The 20,434-nt window shown below is 34.5% G+C and overlaps 3 protein-coding genes across 7 annotated transcripts; 2 read left to right on the top strand and 1 right to left on the bottom strand.

Moving 5' to 3' along the window:
* Positions 1–8,863: 8,863 nt before the first annotated feature.
* On the top strand, positions 8,864–10,008 carry LOC143346956 (putative transcriptional regulatory protein IL1088). The gene is made up of 4 exons (XM_076775690.1): positions 8,864–9,103; positions 9,245–9,491; positions 9,572–9,731; positions 9,802–10,008. Exons 1-4 carry the CDS (start codon positions 8,923–8,925, stop codon positions 10,006–10,008), a joined length of 795 nt encoding a protein of 264 aa, XP_076631805.1. The 5' UTR covers positions 8,864–8,922.
* Positions 10,009–10,107: 99 nt separating this feature from the next.
* On the bottom strand, positions 10,108–13,208 carry LOC143346954 (uncharacterized). The gene is made up of 4 exons (XM_076775684.1): positions 12,749–13,208; positions 12,537–12,659; positions 12,183–12,366; positions 10,108–12,100 (listed from the first exon to the last, which is right to left on the bottom strand). Exons 1-4 carry the CDS (start codon positions 12,819–12,821, stop codon positions 10,324–10,326), a joined length of 2,157 nt encoding a protein of 718 aa, XP_076631799.1. The 5' UTR covers positions 12,822–13,208; the 3' UTR covers positions 10,108–10,323.
* Positions 13,209–14,318: 1,110 nt separating this feature from the next.
* On the top strand, positions 14,319–19,891 carry Spds (Spermidine Synthase). Of its 5 annotated transcripts, none has more exons than XM_076775686.1 (6): positions 14,319–15,030; positions 16,013–16,198; positions 17,802–17,922; positions 18,177–18,423; positions 18,652–18,881; positions 19,198–19,891. In XM_076775686.1, exons 2-6 carry the CDS (start codon positions 16,068–16,070, stop codon positions 19,348–19,350), a joined length of 882 nt encoding a protein of 293 aa, XP_076631801.1. In that variant the 5' UTR covers positions 14,319–15,030; positions 16,013–16,067; the 3' UTR covers positions 19,351–19,891. The 5 variants fall into 5 exon arrangements, with proteins under 5 accessions (XP_076631801.1, XP_076631800.1, XP_076631802.1 ...); XM_076775685.1 differs by having other exon boundaries at positions 16,026–16,198; XM_076775687.1 differs by having other exon boundaries at positions 14,319–14,883; positions 16,026–16,198.
* The last annotated feature ends 543 nt before the right edge of the window (positions 19,892–20,434 follow it).

Raw genomic sequence — 20,434 nt, forward strand, 5'->3', positions numbered from 1 at the left:
GGCGTCAGAAACAACGCCAAACGTCGGGAGGCGTTGCACTTTTTTCCCTTCTTTCCTCGCTTTTTCCCCGTCTATGAAGCCCCGTCGAACGCATCCAATAAAGGTAAGGTTAACGATGGATCGTTAACTTAATGAACGATGGGAACACACCGTTAAACACACGCCCACACGTGCGGAGAGTAAAAATGTCTGCCGGAGAAATTACAGTTGACAGACATTGTCCTCGTCATCCTCGTCCGCGGTAATGGCCGATCGAAAGCACCGCGATATCGATCATCCCGATGGTCGTTCGAACCGCCGTCTGCAGAGTCAGATATCGTTTCTATCTTTCTCTTCCCTCTTTTCGGGCAAATTGCGACTCGCGACTGTCGCGAGATACGTTGCTTAGATGTTTCTTCGTTTAATTGTTGACGTCAACGTAAATCTCCTCGTTAGCGATCGCACCCCCTTTATCGATCACTTGCTTTTCTCTTCGACGAATAAAGAAACGAAGCGATACGTAAAAGGTAAAAGCGATAATTAAAAATTTATTTATCATTAAATTCGTTATAAATTTAAATAACGTCGCAGCAGGCGGATATATCAGAACAGTCTATGATTTAAATCGGGAGAAACAAAATTATATTATAATTATGTACAAACATTTCAGATCAAAAAGTTACGTAATTTCTAAACGATTTACGGCGCGATCGAGAATTTGATATTCGTGACCGGGTATTGAACTGGGCGCCATCGCGCGTTAGAGGTTAAATAAATTTTAATCCGGAGCTTCGTCGGACCGCAAGATCGCGAAAAGGAGCGATCGAAGAGGCGTTTATATGATTGCGCGATAAATTGCGTCCTTTTGACGGAGCTTTCTCCCCTCGGTGTCGATATAACCGATTTTACTGCCTCGTGGAGTCGAGTTCCTTTTCATTAAAGCTTTTACTGCCCGCTAAATACGCTGAAACGCGGAAAGTTGGGCCAGAGAATCGGTTCGAGAGGAGGATGGGGGACCACGGGAAGAAACACGAAATAATACGGGAACGAAGGACGAGGATGAGGACAGGAAAGGGAAACAAAGCGAGAGAACGTTGAAAAACAGTCGGTAGAGAAAGAACAGGGACGAGAGACGCGCGCGCGTGTGTGTGTGAGAGAGAGAAAGAAGACGTCCTTGTTCGCCGAATGTTAACCTGAATCACTGTGCAACACCCCTATTCTCTCCCTCGCCATCATTACTGGCGACTAATAAAGTCCCAACGAGTGCGTGCACCACTCTGTTCCGTAAGACTGCGCTAAGGTTCTTCGTGAAATCGCTTCTCGCTGACTTCTTTCAAAGCAATCGAGGCTATTCGCGAACTATAAAAGACACTTCTGGCTGGCTGACGCGCGTGCGCGTGCAATTAGCAGGTGAATGACTTTCGACCTGACTTGAAATTGTTCTGCCAGAAAGTCGCACGACTCGAAATTTTACGTCTCTTTCTTTTTATTTTTTTTTTCCGTGCGCAAAAATGAAAAAACGAAACTTTTCTTTTAGACAACGGAAAACTAGAATCCCCATAATTAGTCGTATAATTTATTTTTATAGCCTCGTTAAAATTCAAGAGTCCTATCCAGATTTATTTCCTTTAACGTCTAATGTTGAAAATTAATTTGTTTAGATCCTCGATGAAAAATTATGTCATCCATGATGTGACATGGCAGTGAATGCGTTAAACCGTAAAATAGTCGAATTTTTTCTTTCGTTGCCGCAAGTAACAAGTTTAACGGGCTTCAATCGCAGGCGTGACAATTTAATATGTTATGGCTAATAATAATCGCGAAGCTGCATCTTTCCAAGCGGCATGCTTTAATCAACATGACAAGCGTTTATCTAAATGAGATGCATCGTGCCGTGAACTCCGCGTAATTTGCACGTTCTAGCGCGACGCACGGCGATGCATGCGAATCAAAATTTTCTATTACAGCGCGATACGACGCAGAATCGTATGAAAAACATGTTGCGCGCAAAATACGAGGATAAACAGACGCGTGCATTTGCATGCCCGATTCGATGCGTCGCGAGCTACTTTAAATTGTAAAATTTCCATGGCCAAACGAGATAAAATATTATTTCGCTTTTTAAGGGTTCGCGTACGTTCCATTTACTGACTGCGTTTCGTACGGGGGAAAGCGGTTACCTGAGAACAAGATATTTTTAAAATAAAATATTGAAATAAGATATTTTTGAAATGAAGTACTACGACGATTGTTGTTGTAACATTTGTTGAAGAACAGTGGGACATTATCCAAAAAAATAATTTAAAAAAAAATTAAAAAAAATTAGCTTAAATTGCTACTACGAGTAGATCGATAGAATTCCACCATTTTTAAAGAATTACATTTATATGTAATTAATGTTTGATATAGTAAGGCAGCTTTGAAACTTCTGTTGAAGCTTGACGCAGACATGTATTTCAAAAGGAAGCACCGAATAAATTATTCTCGATTACAAATGAATCCCAAATTCGTTTTGTTGCATTCTCTAGGGCAACATTCTTTATCCAGCTATGATAAATAAACGTTTCTGCGCGAGAACCCCGAGGACAGACACGCTAAACGCAGAGAGGCCGGTATTATTTCAAATCAACAGGACGTTCTTTGGATTTTTAAAGAACGACCACTTTGTGTCAGAACGTGCCTCAAGAGAGTGAGACGAGGTCGTCGTCGTCGTCGGTGTAGGACGTCGAGAGGAGGCCATAGGCGTCCAGACGGCGACGTCGTCGCCGGCGCCTAGCGCCGTGCTAACTAGCACCCCTAGCACACACACCCACGCCTTTATTAAACGTCGCCCGTCGGCTCGCAGTATACGTTTCCCCTCATAAAATTGAACATGGCGTACATACCTATACGCGCGGAAGAACTCGAAAGAGAGGCCAGAATGGCGGGAAAGGGAGAGAAACGCGCGAAGTGTACGATTCAGAAAAAGAGGCACAAAGAGGAAGAAGTACAAATAGACTATGAAAAGTCTGCGAAGATAGAAAAAGGAGGACGAAAACGTACGCGCGAAACGAAGAGAACTAAATATTGAGTTACGATTTCTGAATGTTCAATCAAGATGACTTTCCTCTATGCTCGTAAAATATCTGCGGCGGTAAATCTCGTTCGGTGCTGTTTGTCCGCGATGTTGTAACATTCCGAACAGGGACGAGAAAACAGTAGACAGGTATTGAATTAGGATTTCTGAATTCTTCATTAAGACTGTGATACGAGTCGGGGGATTATGGAAGAACGAGAATCCAAAAAATGGATCCGAAGAATGAAGAAAGGACGATGCACGGGAAGACAGGAATGAGAACAGAATATTATCTAGCGATATATGTACGTCGTTTCTAAGTTTCGAAGAAAGAGTCAAACGGGTCTGTTAATATATTTAACAAGCTAGATACTTAGTAAAATTTGAACCGCAGAAATTCTTGTTATTTTGACCACGAAATCTTGAAAATAAAATAGTAAGATGTAATAGTAGATTGAAATATGTTAAAATAGAAAAATAAAAATGAACAAGAGTAAGCAAAACACGCACAACGCTAAATAGAATTTAAATACCATCTCTCTGTTCGTAAAATGCTAAAAGCATAACATTGCTAAAATCGACTTTGTCTCGAGGTTTCATACGTCCCGAAACAAATCGCGTACGTTACGTAAATTATGAGCAACAACGGAAGCATTGTTGGTTCTAACAAAAAATTACTCGGTACGCAACGTAACGCAATAAGAGGAGCGTTGGAGGATAAAAATAGGAGAGAGAGGCGAGAAGATTGTGGAAAAGCGAGAGAGGAGACGCGAAAGAAGCCGGGAAAGAGGGTGACACGATGGAAGAGACGCGGAAGGAAGGGGATTAAAGTGATCCGGTAAGAATCAGGGCGGAAAGACAACGTGAGTAACGAGATTTATTAGATCCCGGATCCGAAGTATTTTAATTACGACAGAGTAACGCAACGAAAAGCGAAATTATTTCCACGGCAGAGGCGCGGGAAATAACGTTAACCGTTAACGAGTAGTTTCGATATCGGCGTTCCGACACGGTAATGGGGTACTCGCGATGTAAGGATGGTAAAGTGGGTATTAAACGTAGATAGAATAGCCGGGGTGAAGATAAGAGGTAGGAATTCATGGTGCAACGAATGAAATGAGATGTAAATACGGTTTATTTTTCAACGGCCCACTATTTACCCCTTATTACTTTCGATGCACCGTAAAGGGTGTCGTTGGACACGGAGGGGAAGCGTTTCGAAAGTAAATTACGCGGAAATATTTCCGGCGTACGTGATACTATTGCGTGGAAGAAGCTCGTTAAAGGCTTTTGTAAGATTCGACAAAACTATCGCGTTGCGAGTATAATATTGTTGAAACGGCTATCGATTCTCAAACGCGATTAGAAACGATTCCTAAACTTCTACCGAAACGTGAAATAAATATTCTAAGATACGATTCTGCAGGCCAAAAGAAGATCAAGAGTAACGATATTACAGGCTTTGTGTTCAAGTTAAGTATTTATATCAGCAACTAGCTTTTACCCGCGGCTTCGCTCGCACAGGAAACCGTTTAGTTCCCTCGCAAAATTGATATTGTTTCACCATAAAAAAATGGATATTGATATTGTTTCTAATGGGCCTCAACATACAGAAAACAATTAAAAAGACACGCTTAAGTAAAATAAGGCAACTTTAAAGCGAAATACGTGTATCAATGAGCATTCAGACCAAGTATCAGGTAAATCCGACCGCGAACAAAATATGTCCCATACAAACGTTGCAACTCCTTTTCACCCCTTCAGAATTGAATTTTTTAAAATGCCGAAGTACAAACGTTACAACCCCTTTTCACCCCTTCAAAGGTTGAATTTTTTAAAATGCCGAAATAAGTGTTTCCTTAATTATATCAAAGAGCATTAAGACCAAGTTTCAAGTAAATCCGACCACAAATAAAATATTCCTCATGGAAACGTTGCAACCCCTTTCCATACCTTAGGAGTTGAATTTCGGAATATCCTTTCTTATTCCTTGTATACATCACAAAGGAAACCTCTGTGCAAAACTTCAGCTTTTTATGTCCAAGGGTTTAGCCTGGGCCTTGATGAATCAGTAAGTCAGGCCTTTCATTTTATACAACTACTATACAGGGTATTCGGCCACCCCTGGGAAAAATTTTAATGGGGGATTCTAGAGGCCAAAATAAGACGAAAATCAAGAATACCAATTTGTTGATGGAGATTTCGTTAAAAAGTTATTAACAATTAAATTAAAAAATTTCAAATCGTTCTGGAAAAATTATTTTCGGTTGCGGGGGCCAATTACAATCATTTTTGGTGAATACACATACTTCCGAAATCCTACCCACTTTCGAGAAAAAAATTCGAGTATGTGCTGATAGTTTTGGGTGAAAAAAAAGACTTTCGAATCGTCTTGAAAAAATTATTTTTAGTTACAGGGGTCAATTGCAAGCATTTTTGGTTAATAGACATAACCCCGAAATCCTACTCAGTCTGGAGAAAAAAATTCCTTACCGAAAATATAATTTCTGGCCAGAAATGTCTGCCCGAATTTTCATCCAATTCTTTAAAACGTCATAACTTCTGAACGGATTGGACGATTTCAATGTTTAAAAAAGCAATCAACGCGTATTTTAGTAGAGAATATGTAGAATTTCTAAAAATATTCGAAAAGTTGGTCCTTGACCCCGCAAAATGAGAAAAACCCCATAAAAATGGTCCAATTTTCAAACAGCCATAACTCTTACAATTGTGAATATATTTCAATGAAACTTTTCTCTGAAGTAGAGCTCATAGGTACCTACAAAAAAGTATTAGACAACTTTTCTGTAGGGCGTCAAACAAAATTACTAAAAATGAAAAACGAATTTTTAAGAAAAATCGACGGGGGTAGGTGCCTAAATTTTTCGGCAAAAACAAAAATTTTCAAATCATTCTAGAAAAATTATTTTCGATTGCAGGGGTCGATTGCAATCATTTTTGGTCATTACATATACCCCCGAAATCCTACGCATTTTCGAGAAAAAAATTCGAGAAGGTGTGAAATTTTTCGACGGAGAAAAAAATTTCAAATCGTTTTGGAAAAATTATTTTCGGTCGCGGGGGTCAATTACAATAACTTTCGGTGTATAGACGTACCCCCAAAATCGTGCACATTTTCGAGAAAAAAATTCTGTGCGATCGGAACTTTAAACGTTAATAACTGTTTAACGAAGCCTTCATCAACAAATTGGTATTCTTGATTTTCGTCTTATTTTGGCCTCTAGAATCCCCCATTAAAATTTTTCCCAGGGGTGGCCGAACACCCTGTATAGATGATAGAGAGAACAATTATTTTAATTCTCTTTGAGATTCGTTTAAAACATCTTTTTATCGTACGCATTCACGATTTATAAACGTTTTAAACGGATCTTAAAGAGAATTAAAATAGGAAATATAAATTAAAAAATCAATTTGCCTTAACTTTCATCGTAATCCACGTATGAAGTTTACAACGAGCTTTACTCGTTTCATTTTCCTAGATTTCACGAAACTTTCTTAATACAGTAAAAATTGATCACCATTAATCACCATAATCGCCAATTTCCCGTTTGACAAATTCTCCGGGATACGATGGCCGTGTAAATATTGAAATTTCAGCCTACAAATCATGCGAACATTTTCCCGGCAAGAAGTTCGCCTTCAAACGCACCCTTTTTCCCGAGCACGGAACCCCACGCGCTTTGCACGAGCAAGAATATATACATCTTAATAGGAATGGAGAGTAGAGGGTGAACTCTCGTGCAAAATTTATTAAAACCCTCCTCTCTCTGTCCGGTTAACCGTCCAGAAAGCGGCGAGCGTACGTGAATTAAAGGCAACGACATGCTGAACATGTCCTATATTTGGTGTGTCAAAGGAACCGCCCAGCGCAGAGTTAACAGGGTTAGATCCCGTACCCGTAAAGTCGCTGGAGGCCCTCCAGTCGAGGGTAATTAAAAAGAATGACCACGAACAAGCCAACTAAATTTAGAATTCGGTGGCGAAAGCGCTAGTCGAGTTACACGGGCACCGATCGATTGCTTGCTATCTAGGACAGTCCTTCTCGATTCGACATCGATTTTTGACCCATTGGAAAATGGCTCTCTGCCTTTTAAACGAAAAACAACGCCACTTTTATGACGAAAAGTAAACCATAAGCACAACTTATTATTACTTTTTATGGTACAGTAAATGTCAATCGTGTCTCTGTCTGCGTTCCAAACATTTTGCAATATTAAATACCTGATCCATCAAAATGGAACGTGTTAACTAAAAGGAGTTGTAGGAAAATTCATTGGGTTCACGACAATAATTTTACATAAACGACTAACGTGTTTAAATGTGATGTGGTTTCAGCAAATATCCACGTATCAAGATCGAGTAACTGTAGGGCGCTACGTGTTTCGTAGACCGCTTCATTGTTTTAAATCAAACTTCAAATGCAAAACGCCGCCCCTCCGCCGTGAAATATTGCAACGGCAGTAAAATAGAACGAATTATTCATACACATATATTTTTCGATGTGTATAGGAATTAGCAATATATCCTGGCCAGTTTTCACCAAATTTCACCGAGCAGATCGTGTTTATTCTATTACTGACTAGCCATGACTCGAATTAATAACGAACAAAAACAAGAGCCTGTTTCGTCGATCTAGGAAACATTTAATTTCTTTCTAATTCTTTATAATTTAATGCCCTCAAAATTAGCTATTATTACGCCTAAGACACGATAGTCTTCTTATCTATAACTACAATTTAAACTTCAATAGAGGCAGAGTTGGCCAAATTTTACGTTCGAGTAAATTAAAATTGATTTTAATACGATTATGCGTTTGACTCCAAGTCTATTATTTCCCTAGGAAAAAGTAAACATTTGTTGGACAATGATATTTAACGAATTAGTATAGGTAACACACCGCTTGATTGGACAGATAATGTTACGATTTTAATATAAAAAAAGTACATTAACTTTCGACCCATCTTCGTATTACAAGTGGGGTAATTAACTCGAAAGGTCTGTACAGTAAAGATAATAAATCATGTTTCGTTGACCGGTAGTTATCAGTATCATAACTCCTTCAAGCTCAAATATGCGGATATGGTTACAAATCAAGCGGTGTTCGTTCCGATAATGACATAGCGGAATAATAAACATCAAGTACATTTCATCTTCGTGTGTTTAATCGTTCTTGTCTCGAATGCTCTACAGACATGGCCTCCATAAGTCTGAAATTGAAAATTCTAATTTGGGATATAATAAATTCCCGGGATAGAAATACACAGAACTTGTCGAAACTATTGAAATATCCCATAAAAATTGGGTACGCAAATATTAAAAATCAGATCAATTAAGAACAATTAAGAGAAGTTCAATTTTTAAGAATATTCATAAAAATGTATACAATCATCAAGAAGGAATTCATATTTTTTAGTTTTTCTGAGTATAAATGTCATAATAGGAAACTGTCTACCTAACAACCATATGTTGTTATCGCAAAATTGAGCTTAGGTCGCGCTAACAAATGTCGTGGATTTATATCATTTGAAAACGAACCATAAGTATGTGCCTTTGACATTATGGTGCGTTTACATATGATACAAAAGAGTCACATTTATGAAGCCGCCTTTTCAAAACCACAGTGTATTCGCCTTAATATTAATTAACGAATACATTTAGTAACTAAATTAACTATTACTGAATCCTATTTTTTACTAATTGTTTAAGATATTACCGGAATTTTATTGTGCAAAAATTGAATTGATATCTATAAAATATCATTTTTTAACTATTGTCCATTACAAACGATACCAACATTACATTTTCAATATTCCTAGTGTAGGCTTCCTTCTAAGTAACATAACCTATTTTATTAACGTTAATTCGTTATGAAGTTCGAAATGAATTTTGTAATATATAACAAATGCAGAAATTCTATCTTTCAAGAAATTAGAAGATACGCGGGCCATAGCAAGTGGCAAAATATTAAACATACTAAACAGGCACAAGATGCTGCAAGATCAGAACTATTTCGTTCTATAATTAGTAAAATGAGAGCTACGATAAGAGGTATGTTTCTTTTAAAACATGACTAAAAACAATAAAATAAATTCAGAAATAGTAATTAAATTCGAACTATAAACATCTTCCTGCACGTCCAACGAAAATTTTCATTATTTAGTATTTACTTGAATAATTTTTATTTTAAAGAGACTGGAGTTGCAGATCCATCTCAAAACACGAGATTAGCACAACTTATTGATCAAGCTAAAAAAGCCAATATGCCATCAACTACTTTAAACACATTTATTAACAAAATAAAGAATTCTAAAGAAAACACTGGACTTGAAATCCTATGTGTTCGTTGTCCTAGTAAATGTATATTAATTCTGTATGTTTCAAATAACAATTTTATTAAAACAAAATTGGAAGTTGTTAATAAAATAAAAAAGGCTAAGTAAGTATTATCTTACATTTTGTTTTACAATGTTAGACTATAAACATAACTTTTACATTTCAAGAATTTTACGTAAACAGAGCTAAATTGATAGAACCTTCAGCAATGACAATGTTTGATTGTGCATGTCGCATCTTAGCTTCAAAAGACTGTGATTTGGATCAAGCAATGGAAGATGCAATACAGATAAATGCACAGGATGTTGAGAAAGTAACAGATGATGGTAAAACATATTTTAAGGTATCAAAGATCAATTTATCTGACTTTTCTTTCTTTAAATATATTATATTTATACTTTTATCTATTGCAGTTTAAATTTGAATTACTTTCTTCTCAGAAGAATGTGAATCAGCTTACAGGTAAGGGTTACCATATAATTTCTGTAGAAGACACATGTGTACCTGAGTCTACAGTTGAATTAAATGAGGAAGAATTATTGTCTGTAAATAAATTGAAAGAGAAACTTCTACTTCTGAGTGAAATTGAGAAAATAGAGGATAATATAGCAAATTCTTAAGTTGCTATAGAATTTTACAGAAGTAATGAAAAAAAAAGAATTATTTTTTATTTCATCAATTCCCATTTGTAAATACGTTTTAGAAAACAATGGCAGAAGTAAGGTGTAAACTTTTTTTTTTATTATTATCTGTCGAACATTTCTTTAAACAGAAAAAATAAATAAAATATTCTGTACATTTACAAAATACACGTGCTATTACTACCCAGTAATATCCAGGTCTTGTTATATATCATTCTAGATGAAATATAACTGATACTATATACACAACCTTCAGAATATATTAAGTTATTTATAAAAAGTCTATTTGCTCCTTTAATTGTCGCCATATCCCTTTATTTCGTGTATATTAGAACCTGGAAAATCGATAACCACATCTTTATGGAAAAAAGACATCAACAATCTTTTAGACATTTTTACGTTTTCATTTCGTGAATTTGAGTAAGTATTGAACATTTCATTTTTTCTAGATTTGAAATGTGTTTTTGTAGATGTTGCATTTATTTGTTTTACAGATTCTTCTTTTGTAGGTTCTATGTGATGAGTTAAATCATCATTGCCTTTAATAGACTCTTCCATCGATTTGTTACGTTTATTTTTCTTGGGTTTTTTCACTTCAAAAGTATTTTCATAATCAATGTTAGCATTTTCTTTATTAGAAATTTCCGTCTCGTGTTTCATATTTACTGCAACTGTGTTAGAATCATTTATATCTATATCATTTTTAATTTCCTTCTTTTTCGATTGTACTTCATTATCTACTTCTATTTCAGTTTTGGCGATTATATCTTCGTCTTTCTCTACATTTAATTCAATATTTTTTTTCTTTCGCTTTTTCTTTTCCTTATAAGCATCTTGATCTTCATGTTTATGAAGTTCACAATCTTCTTTCCCAAATGCAGTTGTTACTTCTGTATCAACTTTTTTAATATTCTCCTCTGTATCATTTTTATTGGCAGTAACGATTTCTTTATCTGTTTCCACAATTCTTTTCTTCTTTTTTATTTTTTTGCTTGAGAGATTTTCTTGTGGTATAAAAATATCAACTATATTTTCTTCTGTTTTCAATTTCTTAATCTTTATTGCATTTTCAGAAAATTCTCTATTTTCTTCTGGGATTTCTACAATTGTTTCTAGGTTAGATTGACGACTTCGTTTCCGTTTTTTAGAACTTTTACTTTTATGTTCGTTGATTTTATTATCATTCAATTCTTCAGACATTTCTTCAACATCTAATGCTTCATTAACAAAACCAGATGGGAAAATATTATTAAGATTATCTTCCTGTTTCTTTTTCTTTTTTATTTTCGTATTTTCAACCTCAAACTTATCGAGCGTAGTTCTTCCTTTCTTCTTCTTTACAGAATCAGTACTATATTCTACATGATCATTAAATGTTACTCTCTTTTTATCATTTACCTCATCATTCAAGTCTAAAGCAGAATTTATAACGCCCAATTGTGTTCTAGATACTTCAAATTTTTTTCCATCGCACACTTCTTTAGTTGAACATTCTAAATTTAGAGCACAATTCACGAAACCATTCTCGTACGCATGTTTACTTATGTTATATTCTTTAAATTTTTTAGAATCATTGTTTAATTTTGATTCATTGTTACTAAAAATCTTCTTCTGTTTAGACAATTTAAATTCACTACTAGAATTTGAAATATTTTCAGGGCTGTTCAATGTCAAACAAGGATTTTCAAACGCGTAATTGCAAGCATTTACTGTTTCTTTATTTTTTTCATTACTATACGACTCTTCCTTATAAACTGCCGACGCGAAACCGAACCCAGTATATTCAGGTTCACTTTCTGAATTGGTTTCTTCTTGTTTTTTGTTTTTAGGCATTTGAGAAAATTTCTGATTTTTTTTAATAAAATAATCAGTCATGTTGCCACCATTTATAGTAACAACACCACCTGTATTATCTTGAGCACCAAGTGGATCCAGATCAGAATTTTCCTCATTATTGCTTCGATTCTCTTTACTATCCCCATCTATGTTTAATTCTTTTCGACCAAATATATTTGCTATATCTTTTGAACTATACTTATTTATATCTTTCCCTCTTACGAATTTCTGATAGCTAATAATAATTACACAAAAATAGAAAAATGTATATGTCTACATATATAATTCTATTATGATACATTACATGTAATACTTACTGAACACGAGCTCGGCTGTGCTTAGATTTTAACTCTAAAGACTTCTTGCTTAATTCACTTTTAACTTTCTCAGTTTGCGTTACATCGTGACTTTGACCTTTTTGAAGTTCTTGCAAAAAATCATTGAAGCTATCTTGATGTTCTGTCCATGCTTTATCCAAATCATCTTTCTTAAACCCAATACCTATAACAAAAGAAATGCCTCCACCATGTTACTAAAATATCCAGTAAATGTACAAGTTTCATTTTTAGGTTAGTTTCGAAATATTTAAGAAAACTTTTACAAAGATCAGATATGAGCTTGTTAAGCATAATAATGAAATTAATTACATTATTGTAAAATCTATATATTACCTGCAGCGTCGTTTTTAAAAGACACACGCACGTGTTCCGTTATGCCTTGTTCCTTTGCTCCAAGACCTTTCCCACTCGTCCAACCCATTTTCTCCAACATTTTTTGCCCAAATTTGTTCGAATCTTGTCGAAATATATAAACGTTAATGAGTTGAATCGAATATGCCTAATTTAAATGCCACTAAATTAAACGAATTCAAATATTTGTATACCTTCGCTCCATTGTTTTCCGCGCGGATTCAGTGTCCATTTTTGTTTTCGACGTGGTTCCGCGAGCATCGACATTTTGACTGACTTTCAGATTGATGCTTTTGTAAAATCACAAATCGAATGTCTGGCGATCAATTGTGGTTACTCTTCAATTGATGATTTACTTTTTACTCAAGGTTTCACGAAATCAACAAAACTCCAAAAGGGTTGAACGAACATGACGCCGAATAGATGCACAACTGTTGCAAACACCAGCTGCAGCATGCTTCTTCGTAGCGCCAAGTTTTAATTCTTGACACTGCATTCTCGTTACTACTTTCTATCTCTTTTAAATGAAATACATATACAATTAAACACATATCGTCGATACAGCCTGGAAAAAGCTTACTTTTTAATCTATTCGTTGCTCCACACTTCGTAATTGCAAGTGAAGAATAAAAATAATAATTGCAAGCGAAAATGGAAAGAGGACTGTATGTGATATTTCCTACACTCGCTAACAGAGGGATAGTTTGAACCTTTACCTTTCTCGCAAGTACCGACTTACTGTTTATTCCTATATAATTATATTCGCACATTTTAGTAATTTCAATTTTTATTGTAATTTCTAAACATTTATATTTTTCTTGGATTTTGCAAATTTAAAATTTATTGAATCCACGAAATCTACTCTGTACCCTATATAATAGCTAGTTATTAATATTAAACGCTGAATCAGAATTGTGATTAAATTATTTCGACCCACACGGAGCATGTCAAAATCAGACTTCTATAATCTCTCCCATGTTTGTCTAATCATTTACCACTCGATTAAATTAGTCGCATTGATAAGTGGTCCTCGTTGAATTGGCGAAAATATTTGTTATAATTAATGTTCGTATTTAAGATCGTGGTTAGAATAGAATGGTAACAAAAATATCAGTATCGTCAGCCCTATCTACCTTTGAAAGATATTAAAATTCCTCTAGGTCAAAAGTTCGCTTGAAGCGTAGTCGAAGGGAATGAAAACATGATAGCGTGAATCCCTGATCGTGAATCATTGCATTATTGAGTTACTGAGTCACTAGTCACTGAACCTGCTGCATAAATAGTATTTTTTGAACCTTTCTTTCAAAAACAAAGTCAACTGGTAGTTGAGATAATTATTTATATTTTCAGTCTTTTACTAATCGTTGAGGCGAGTTAAAGCAAGTTACTTTTCAAATTTTGAAAGGAGCATATGCTCGGCAGGCTGTTTTATCAATAACATTTACGATAAAATTTATTTCGAAACATTGTCAAAAAACACTGTATAAGTTTTTGAAAATAAATTAGCTGATTGCGCAATGTTTGCTCTTAATACCAAATATTTACTACCACGATACATCGATCATTTAGCGATAAAAGGAGAGTATAACATAAAAAATAAAATAGTAAAATATGAAGAAAAATTAATTTAGTAAAGATATTCTCTTCCACATTCTCGAAGCTTCATTAACGTTTATAGTTTAATGAGAATTTATTCTGTTTTCGTTGAGTCTATCATACGACTCCTCGTAAAAACAAATTTAATACATCTATAAATAATTAAATTACGAAATGACGGATCTCAAGTATCCACATAGTTTTAATATTTTCCTCGCTCGTTGTAACCGACGGATTGTCATTTCGGTAGTACGCTTAGCACGTGTACGTTATCTTGTTCATAGTCGAACCGTCATTATCAAGGAGCATATAGGGGACATGGGCCGATAAGAGGCAACGTCCGTTTGGCCAGTAAACTCTCGTCAAGATTCCATTCGTTAGTCTTACTCGTGTTTCCGTTTGGAAGGTCTGACATTGGCTCGTTGCCCGTTCACGGTACGCGCACACTTTGTTTTCCACAGATATTTTATCGTCTCCGAAGAAATAAAGAATTCGATTATTTGCAAACTCCTGTCGTTCGCTGAAACGCCTTTTCAGTTCTGTCATTAGGCTACTACTCTATCAAAGTATTCGTTGAATCGTCTCTCAGAATATGTAAAAACTATTTGTCACGATTCGAGTTCGTAGTATTTCCGTTGTTATAGAAAAAGTGTACCTGAGACAAATATTGGACAAGTACATTCGCCAGGGAATAAAATGATCCATAAACTAATTTAAAGTGATCCATATACAAGTGAGTTTATTAAAATGTGATATATTTTGAAAAGAAAGACTTGCAAGTGGAAACCAACGATATTTACACATAGTTATAACACTATACGTCGCGATATCGAGAGAAATTAGGACGAGACATTTAAATATTCGCAGTACGAATAAAAAGGTATTTTTTTATAGTTTTTAAAAGTGTTACTATTTTGTATGATTAAGAATTGTACCAAAATGATTAAAAATCACTAATCTGCTTTGGTCTATTATGCAATGTTAGTTTTCATTGTACAGAACAATTAACTGCAGACGTTCAATTATTATACATACATCGTCCTTGATACACGACTTGTATTATATGTTGACAATAATGTAGAGTAACTGTTGCGTTTTGTTAATGGTATACAGAAATATTTGTCTTCCAGCTTATATTTTCTAGTAAACATTTCAAATTAATAAACCATTAGTTATGCCTTCCTGACGATTCTAAAGTCGATTGTAACTTATTCCTCTTACGATTGAAGATACTGTTTTCGTTATAAATAACTTTATCGTATACGTTTGAAGAATTTGACGGGAAGTAAACACGTGCTGACGATTTAATGTTACCTAGATTTCGGAGACACGTGTTTATTATCTGAATTCCACAATCTGCTAAACGATTATTTATGTACCATCACAATGTGTGATCCTCTCTGCGTAAGTAACGATTTTTACTACTCGAAATTTACAAAAAGTAATTTGTTTGAAAGTCGGAACACGATCAGATTTTAAAACACATTTTTACTTAAAATAAACGTTCGCAAAAATTGTCTTCGTTGTGAATCCTTAAAGCTTGAAACGCAATTTCGTTGTTTTTATTTCGACACACAGAATTATCCCATAGAGATTCAAACTTCTATAGCCGTTTTACGTTTCGCGAATAAAAATAAAATGACAATTATGGTGGACGATTTTGAGCGCAAGTCACTGTACATCGAGCTTACATGCCCGACAAATGCTACGAGCACGAATACACAGGTGACAAACGAGTTTTGCCATACTTTTGCGTTAAGTTTCGAAAGGCACGAAGGAGGACGCGACGTACGGAAACATGTTTGACCGCATAAAAAAGTTTGCGGTTTTATTTTCCTCTTCCACGATTAACCGACCGACAGTCTCTGCTTTCAGTTGAATATCGAAGGAGTAGACTCCAGGTCGACTGCCGGGAAAATGGACACGATAAAACCTGGCTGGTTCAGTGAAATCAATGATCTGTGGCCAGGTATCGCGTTGTCCCTCGAAGTTGTCAAAATACTCCATCGGGAAAGGTCCCAGTATCAAGACGTAATGGTGCTTCAAACGTAAATATTATCCGTAATTCTTTCATTTCGTATGAAACAAACCAGCAAAACTTTCGCGCGACGTCAAAGAAAAGAAAATATTTGCTTGTAACTTGTACTGTTCCGTGCACGACAGTTTGCTGATTTGCTGTTTTATCTACAGTCTATCGCGAATATTTTCGAACACCATTGTACGTACTATAATTAAAGAGCAAAACGATTCAAAATATAATCTTTACTGCAAAAGGTGAAAATTTTTACATTTATGATTTTAGTATAAAAGAGGCAATATGTAGTTGCACACTGAAGTTCTTCTTTACAATGTATTTCTTCTTGTAAAATTGGTAAATAAAAAATTGTTGCATTTTTATAATTTAGAAACTATACCATTTGTAAACTGTAACATTTTTTTTTTCTGCATTGTATTATGGTAAGGTGTATAATTATCAAAGCTACGGTGGTGTCTGTAAAAATTTTCGTGATAAACTCCGTACATGGCTTTGTGCTCTATAAGGATAAGTTATATCTAACCTCTGACAGTATCTGATAGTCTGATAATTTATAAATAGAATGTAACAGACGGTACTTAAAAAGAAGGGTCGCGAACTTTCCCGATTTAGTCGAAACCTCATAGACTTATAAAACGGCTAAAAATAATACACGCTTATTTCTCTCTTTTTTTTTTTTTAGTTGCGGTAACTCAAGTTCGAGAGATGAAATCAACTTCCAAACTTCGACACTCGAAGTTCTAATTGGGGAATAGTTAGGAATACAAAAAGAAAGTGATTTAAGAAAAATTGAGTAACCTTTGGTATATTAGAAGAAAATGGTTGAGTTGAGAAAACATTGGCCAAAATGTTAAAATAATATCATATTAACGAAAAAGATAAAATAACGGAAAGTTTGTTTTATAATATATTAATAAATGAAAATTTATTTAAATATTTATTTTGTTAGATGAATTCGATATACATTTATCGATATAAAAGGGTCGAGTACTCTTAAATAAGGTTTCGGTACTTCGTTAAGTACTCGCAACACAAAGGCTGATAAACAGAAAATTTTAAATATGTTAAAAAATCCTGTAGAGTATTACTGTAATCGACCCAACATGAAATTGTTTGCAGCGTGGTTGCTATAATTAAATACAAATTACACACGTTGTACATATAATTCGTAAGTTTGTAAACTGGTATAAGAAATGGAATTGTTGCGTTACTATTAACGATGTTTATATTTATATGATTGATTTTAGAATACAAAATGCTATCATTTTTGTTATACGAAGAATCGTTGTAACTTTTTAAATAAACATAGCAGATGCATTTCTTTGAAACAATTTTGCACGTTTCCTATTAACTCGAGCACTTTCTTCGATATGTCAAAACTTCGAACTGTAAAGGTTGATTTCATTCCTTAAACTTGAGTTTGCGATCCTTCGTTGGCTATTGAGAATATATAAATCGTAATTATATTAAAAAACAGAGAACGGTTATCATTATGTAAAATTACTTTTGTTTAAATTCGAAATAACAACGAACTGAACCTGATACGGGAAAATAAAATTAACCAATAGCAAGTAATCTGCAATTGAGAAACAATTGTGTCAATTTCATATATACAGGAAATCACATGGAAAAGCCCTAATTTTAGATGGTATTATACAATGCACGGAGAGAGACGAATTTTCATATCAAGAGGCGATCGCTTTTCTACCACTGTGCAGCCATCCAAATCCAAAAACGGTAATATTCCATATTTCAATGAAATTTACTAATATTTACATCGATTAATCTGAAACTGGATAAGAAACGAGTGGCATAAGTTTATCGTAAACCATTAAAACTGATATTTCACAAATATATAATAATTTAAAGAAATTTCGAGTACGATTTCTCCTATTTGCATCATTTGAATAAAATATCCGATGATAAATCCAAATCTGAACGTCACTTATTTTCTGGCTTTCTATTAATTTGTTTGTTGATTTTTATGACAGGTTTTAATAGTTGGAGGCGGAGATGGCGGGGTTGCTCGCGAAGTTGCAAAACATCCGGAGGTAGAAAGGATCGTGCAAGTTGAAATTGACGCAAAAGTATTGGAGGTTTCGAAAAAATACTTGCCTTTGCTGAGTGCAGGGCTCGATCACCCAAAAGTCACTCTTAACATAGGCGATGGCTTTGAATTTTTGAAGCAGCATAAAGGACAATTTGACGTTATAATTACGGACAGCAGCGACCCTATTGGTATGTTTTTATTTAATCGAACATATCAGAATCGTACAATTCATTTTTTAACACGAATAAATACTGCTGTTATAATCAATCGGACACAGTACATTAAAAAGATAAAGTATAAGTATTTCTGATATCAGAAATTTATGAACACAATATTGAGAAAATATGTAACGTACATACGCGTGAGATTGGTATTTTCCTACGGGAAATGAATTGTGGTATATTTTCTTAATTTAGGCCCAGCAAAGTGTTTGTTCCAAGAATCGTATATTAGTTTAATGAAAAGTGCATTGAAACCTGACGGAATCGTTTGCAGTCAAGCAGGAACTGCATGGGCCAATCTCGATCACGTAATTCAAATTTTGCAACACTGTAAATCCGTATTTCCGGTCGCATCTTACGGAATCGTGGCAGTGCCAACTTATCCAACAGGACAAATTGGTTTTGTTCTCGGTAGCTTAAATACTGTGAGTATACATTTCCCATAAATTTAACAAAACACATTCCTCAATTTATTTTTATATTAAACTTAATTCAACTATGATTAAATTATAATGAATTCTCGTGCAAGTTCCTTCCAATATTCGGAATATTTGAAATATGAATTTTAAATTTGAAATATTAATTTTATATCCACAAGTAGATTTACTGTTTCTTTTCCCCGGTGTTTCAAATTGTTATATTCGTTCGTTTACATCTTGAAATAATGTTTTCGTTTTCCTTGCGCGAATTTACCATCATATAATTGATATAATTTTCAACGATTCAGAATATTAATTTCAGGAAACGAACTTTAAAGAGCCAGTAAAAGTTTTCAGTAATAACGATCTCGATCAAATGAAAATTAAGTACTACGATGATGAAGTGCATCGAGCTGCATTCGTCTTACCAAGGTTCATAAGAAAATCATTGTACCAGACGGATGATAACAAGTAACTTCAGTTTACAAATTAACCGCGGGGAAAAGGGCGAATCTCATGCAATAATAATGTTAATACATGACAATTGAATCATTGTTGTCACATTCCCTCCAGTTACATCGAACTGCATGGAATTGTTGACCATACAAAGATCAATTCAATTTTCAAGCCAACGAGCTAGAATTGTATAATTAGCTAAATTAATGACTTTAACGAACATCATTACGTTTACATTGTACTATACAGGGTATTCGGCCACCCCTGGGAAAAATTTTAGTGAGAGACTGTAGAGGCCAAAATAAGACGAAAATCAAGAATACTAATTTGTTGATGGAGTCTACGTTAAAAAGTTATTAACGTTTAAAGTTCCGACCGTACTGAATTTTTTTCTAGAAACTGGGTAGGATTTTGGGGGTATGTGTATTCACCAAAAATAATTGTAATTGACCCCCACAGCCGAAAATAATTTTTTCAGAACGATTTGAAATTTTTTAATTTAATTTTTTAATAACTTACTAACTTACTAACGAAGCCTCAATCAAGAAATTGATATTCTTGATTTTCGTCTTATTTTGGCCTCTAGAATCCCCCATTAAAATTTTCCCCAGGGGTGGCCGAACACCCTGTATAGGCGGCACGTTGTACACTCTTCTTGCACTCAAATCGAGGCAATGGCAATAACATGACAACAAAATGTTAAAAATTCTTTATTACCTGAACGTAATAGAACTATTATGTATATTTGCGAAACTTCACTGTAATATAGTAATAAAATAATATTCGTTATAATAATCATCATTACTGCACTTAATAATAATACATATAGTTAATAATAGAAATGAAGCAATAATAATATAATATAATATAATATTACAATTTGTATAACATTCCGCCATAATACATAGATGCGTAAGATTTAATCAATTGTATTAAAAGTAACGCTTAAAAAGTATATTGAATATATATATATATAAAATGAATTGTTAAAACAATGCTGCAAATGTTAAAACTGCGAATAACGCGCTCGTTGCTTGTTTATTCTTTAATATATTAACGTTATACACAGAATATATAATATATCATCTATCGCATAATTGTCT

This window comes from Colletes latitarsis, chromosome 10, assembly GCF_051014445.1.
Source record: "Colletes latitarsis isolate SP2378_abdomen chromosome 10, iyColLati1, whole genome shotgun sequence".
NCBI lineage: Eukaryota > Metazoa > Arthropoda > Insecta > Hymenoptera > Colletidae > Colletes > Colletes latitarsis.

Excerpts from the sequence above, each read along its gene's own strand:
- LOC143346956 (XM_076775690.1), top strand. The coding sequence starts at position 8,923 with ATGAAGTTCGAAATGAATTTTGTAATATATAACAAATGCAGAAATTCT. Across the intron at positions 9,104-9,244 it reads AATGAGAGCTACGATAAGAG|AGACTGGAGTTGCAGATCCA; the intron begins GTATGTTTCTTT and ends TTTATTTTAAAG. Across the intron at positions 9,492-9,571 it reads AATAAAATAAAAAAGGCTAA|AGCTAAATTGATAGAACCTT; the intron begins GTAAGTATTATC and ends TTACGTAAACAG.
- Spds (XM_076775686.1), top strand. The coding sequence starts at position 16,068 with ATGGACACGATAAAACCTGGCTGGTTCAGTGAAATCAATGATCTGTGG. Across the intron at positions 16,199-17,801 it reads GACGTAATGGTGCTTCAAAC|GAAATCACATGGAAAAGCCC; the intron begins GTAAATATTATC and ends TCATATATACAG. Across the intron at positions 18,424-18,651 it reads GGACAGCAGCGACCCTATTG|GCCCAGCAAAGTGTTTGTTC; the intron begins GTATGTTTTTAT and ends TTCTTAATTTAG.
- LOC143346954 (XM_076775684.1), bottom strand. The coding sequence starts at position 12,821 with ATGTCGATGCTCGCGGAACCACGTCGAAAACAAAAATGGACACTGAAT. Across the intron at positions 12,660-12,748 it reads CGGAAAACAATGGAGCGAAG|ATTCGAACAAATTTGGGCAA; the intron begins GTATACAAATAT and ends TATTTCGACAAG. Across the intron at positions 12,101-12,182 it reads CACAGCCGAGCTCGTGTTCA|CTATCAGAAATTCGTAAGAG; the intron begins GTAAGTATTACA and ends AATTATTATTAG.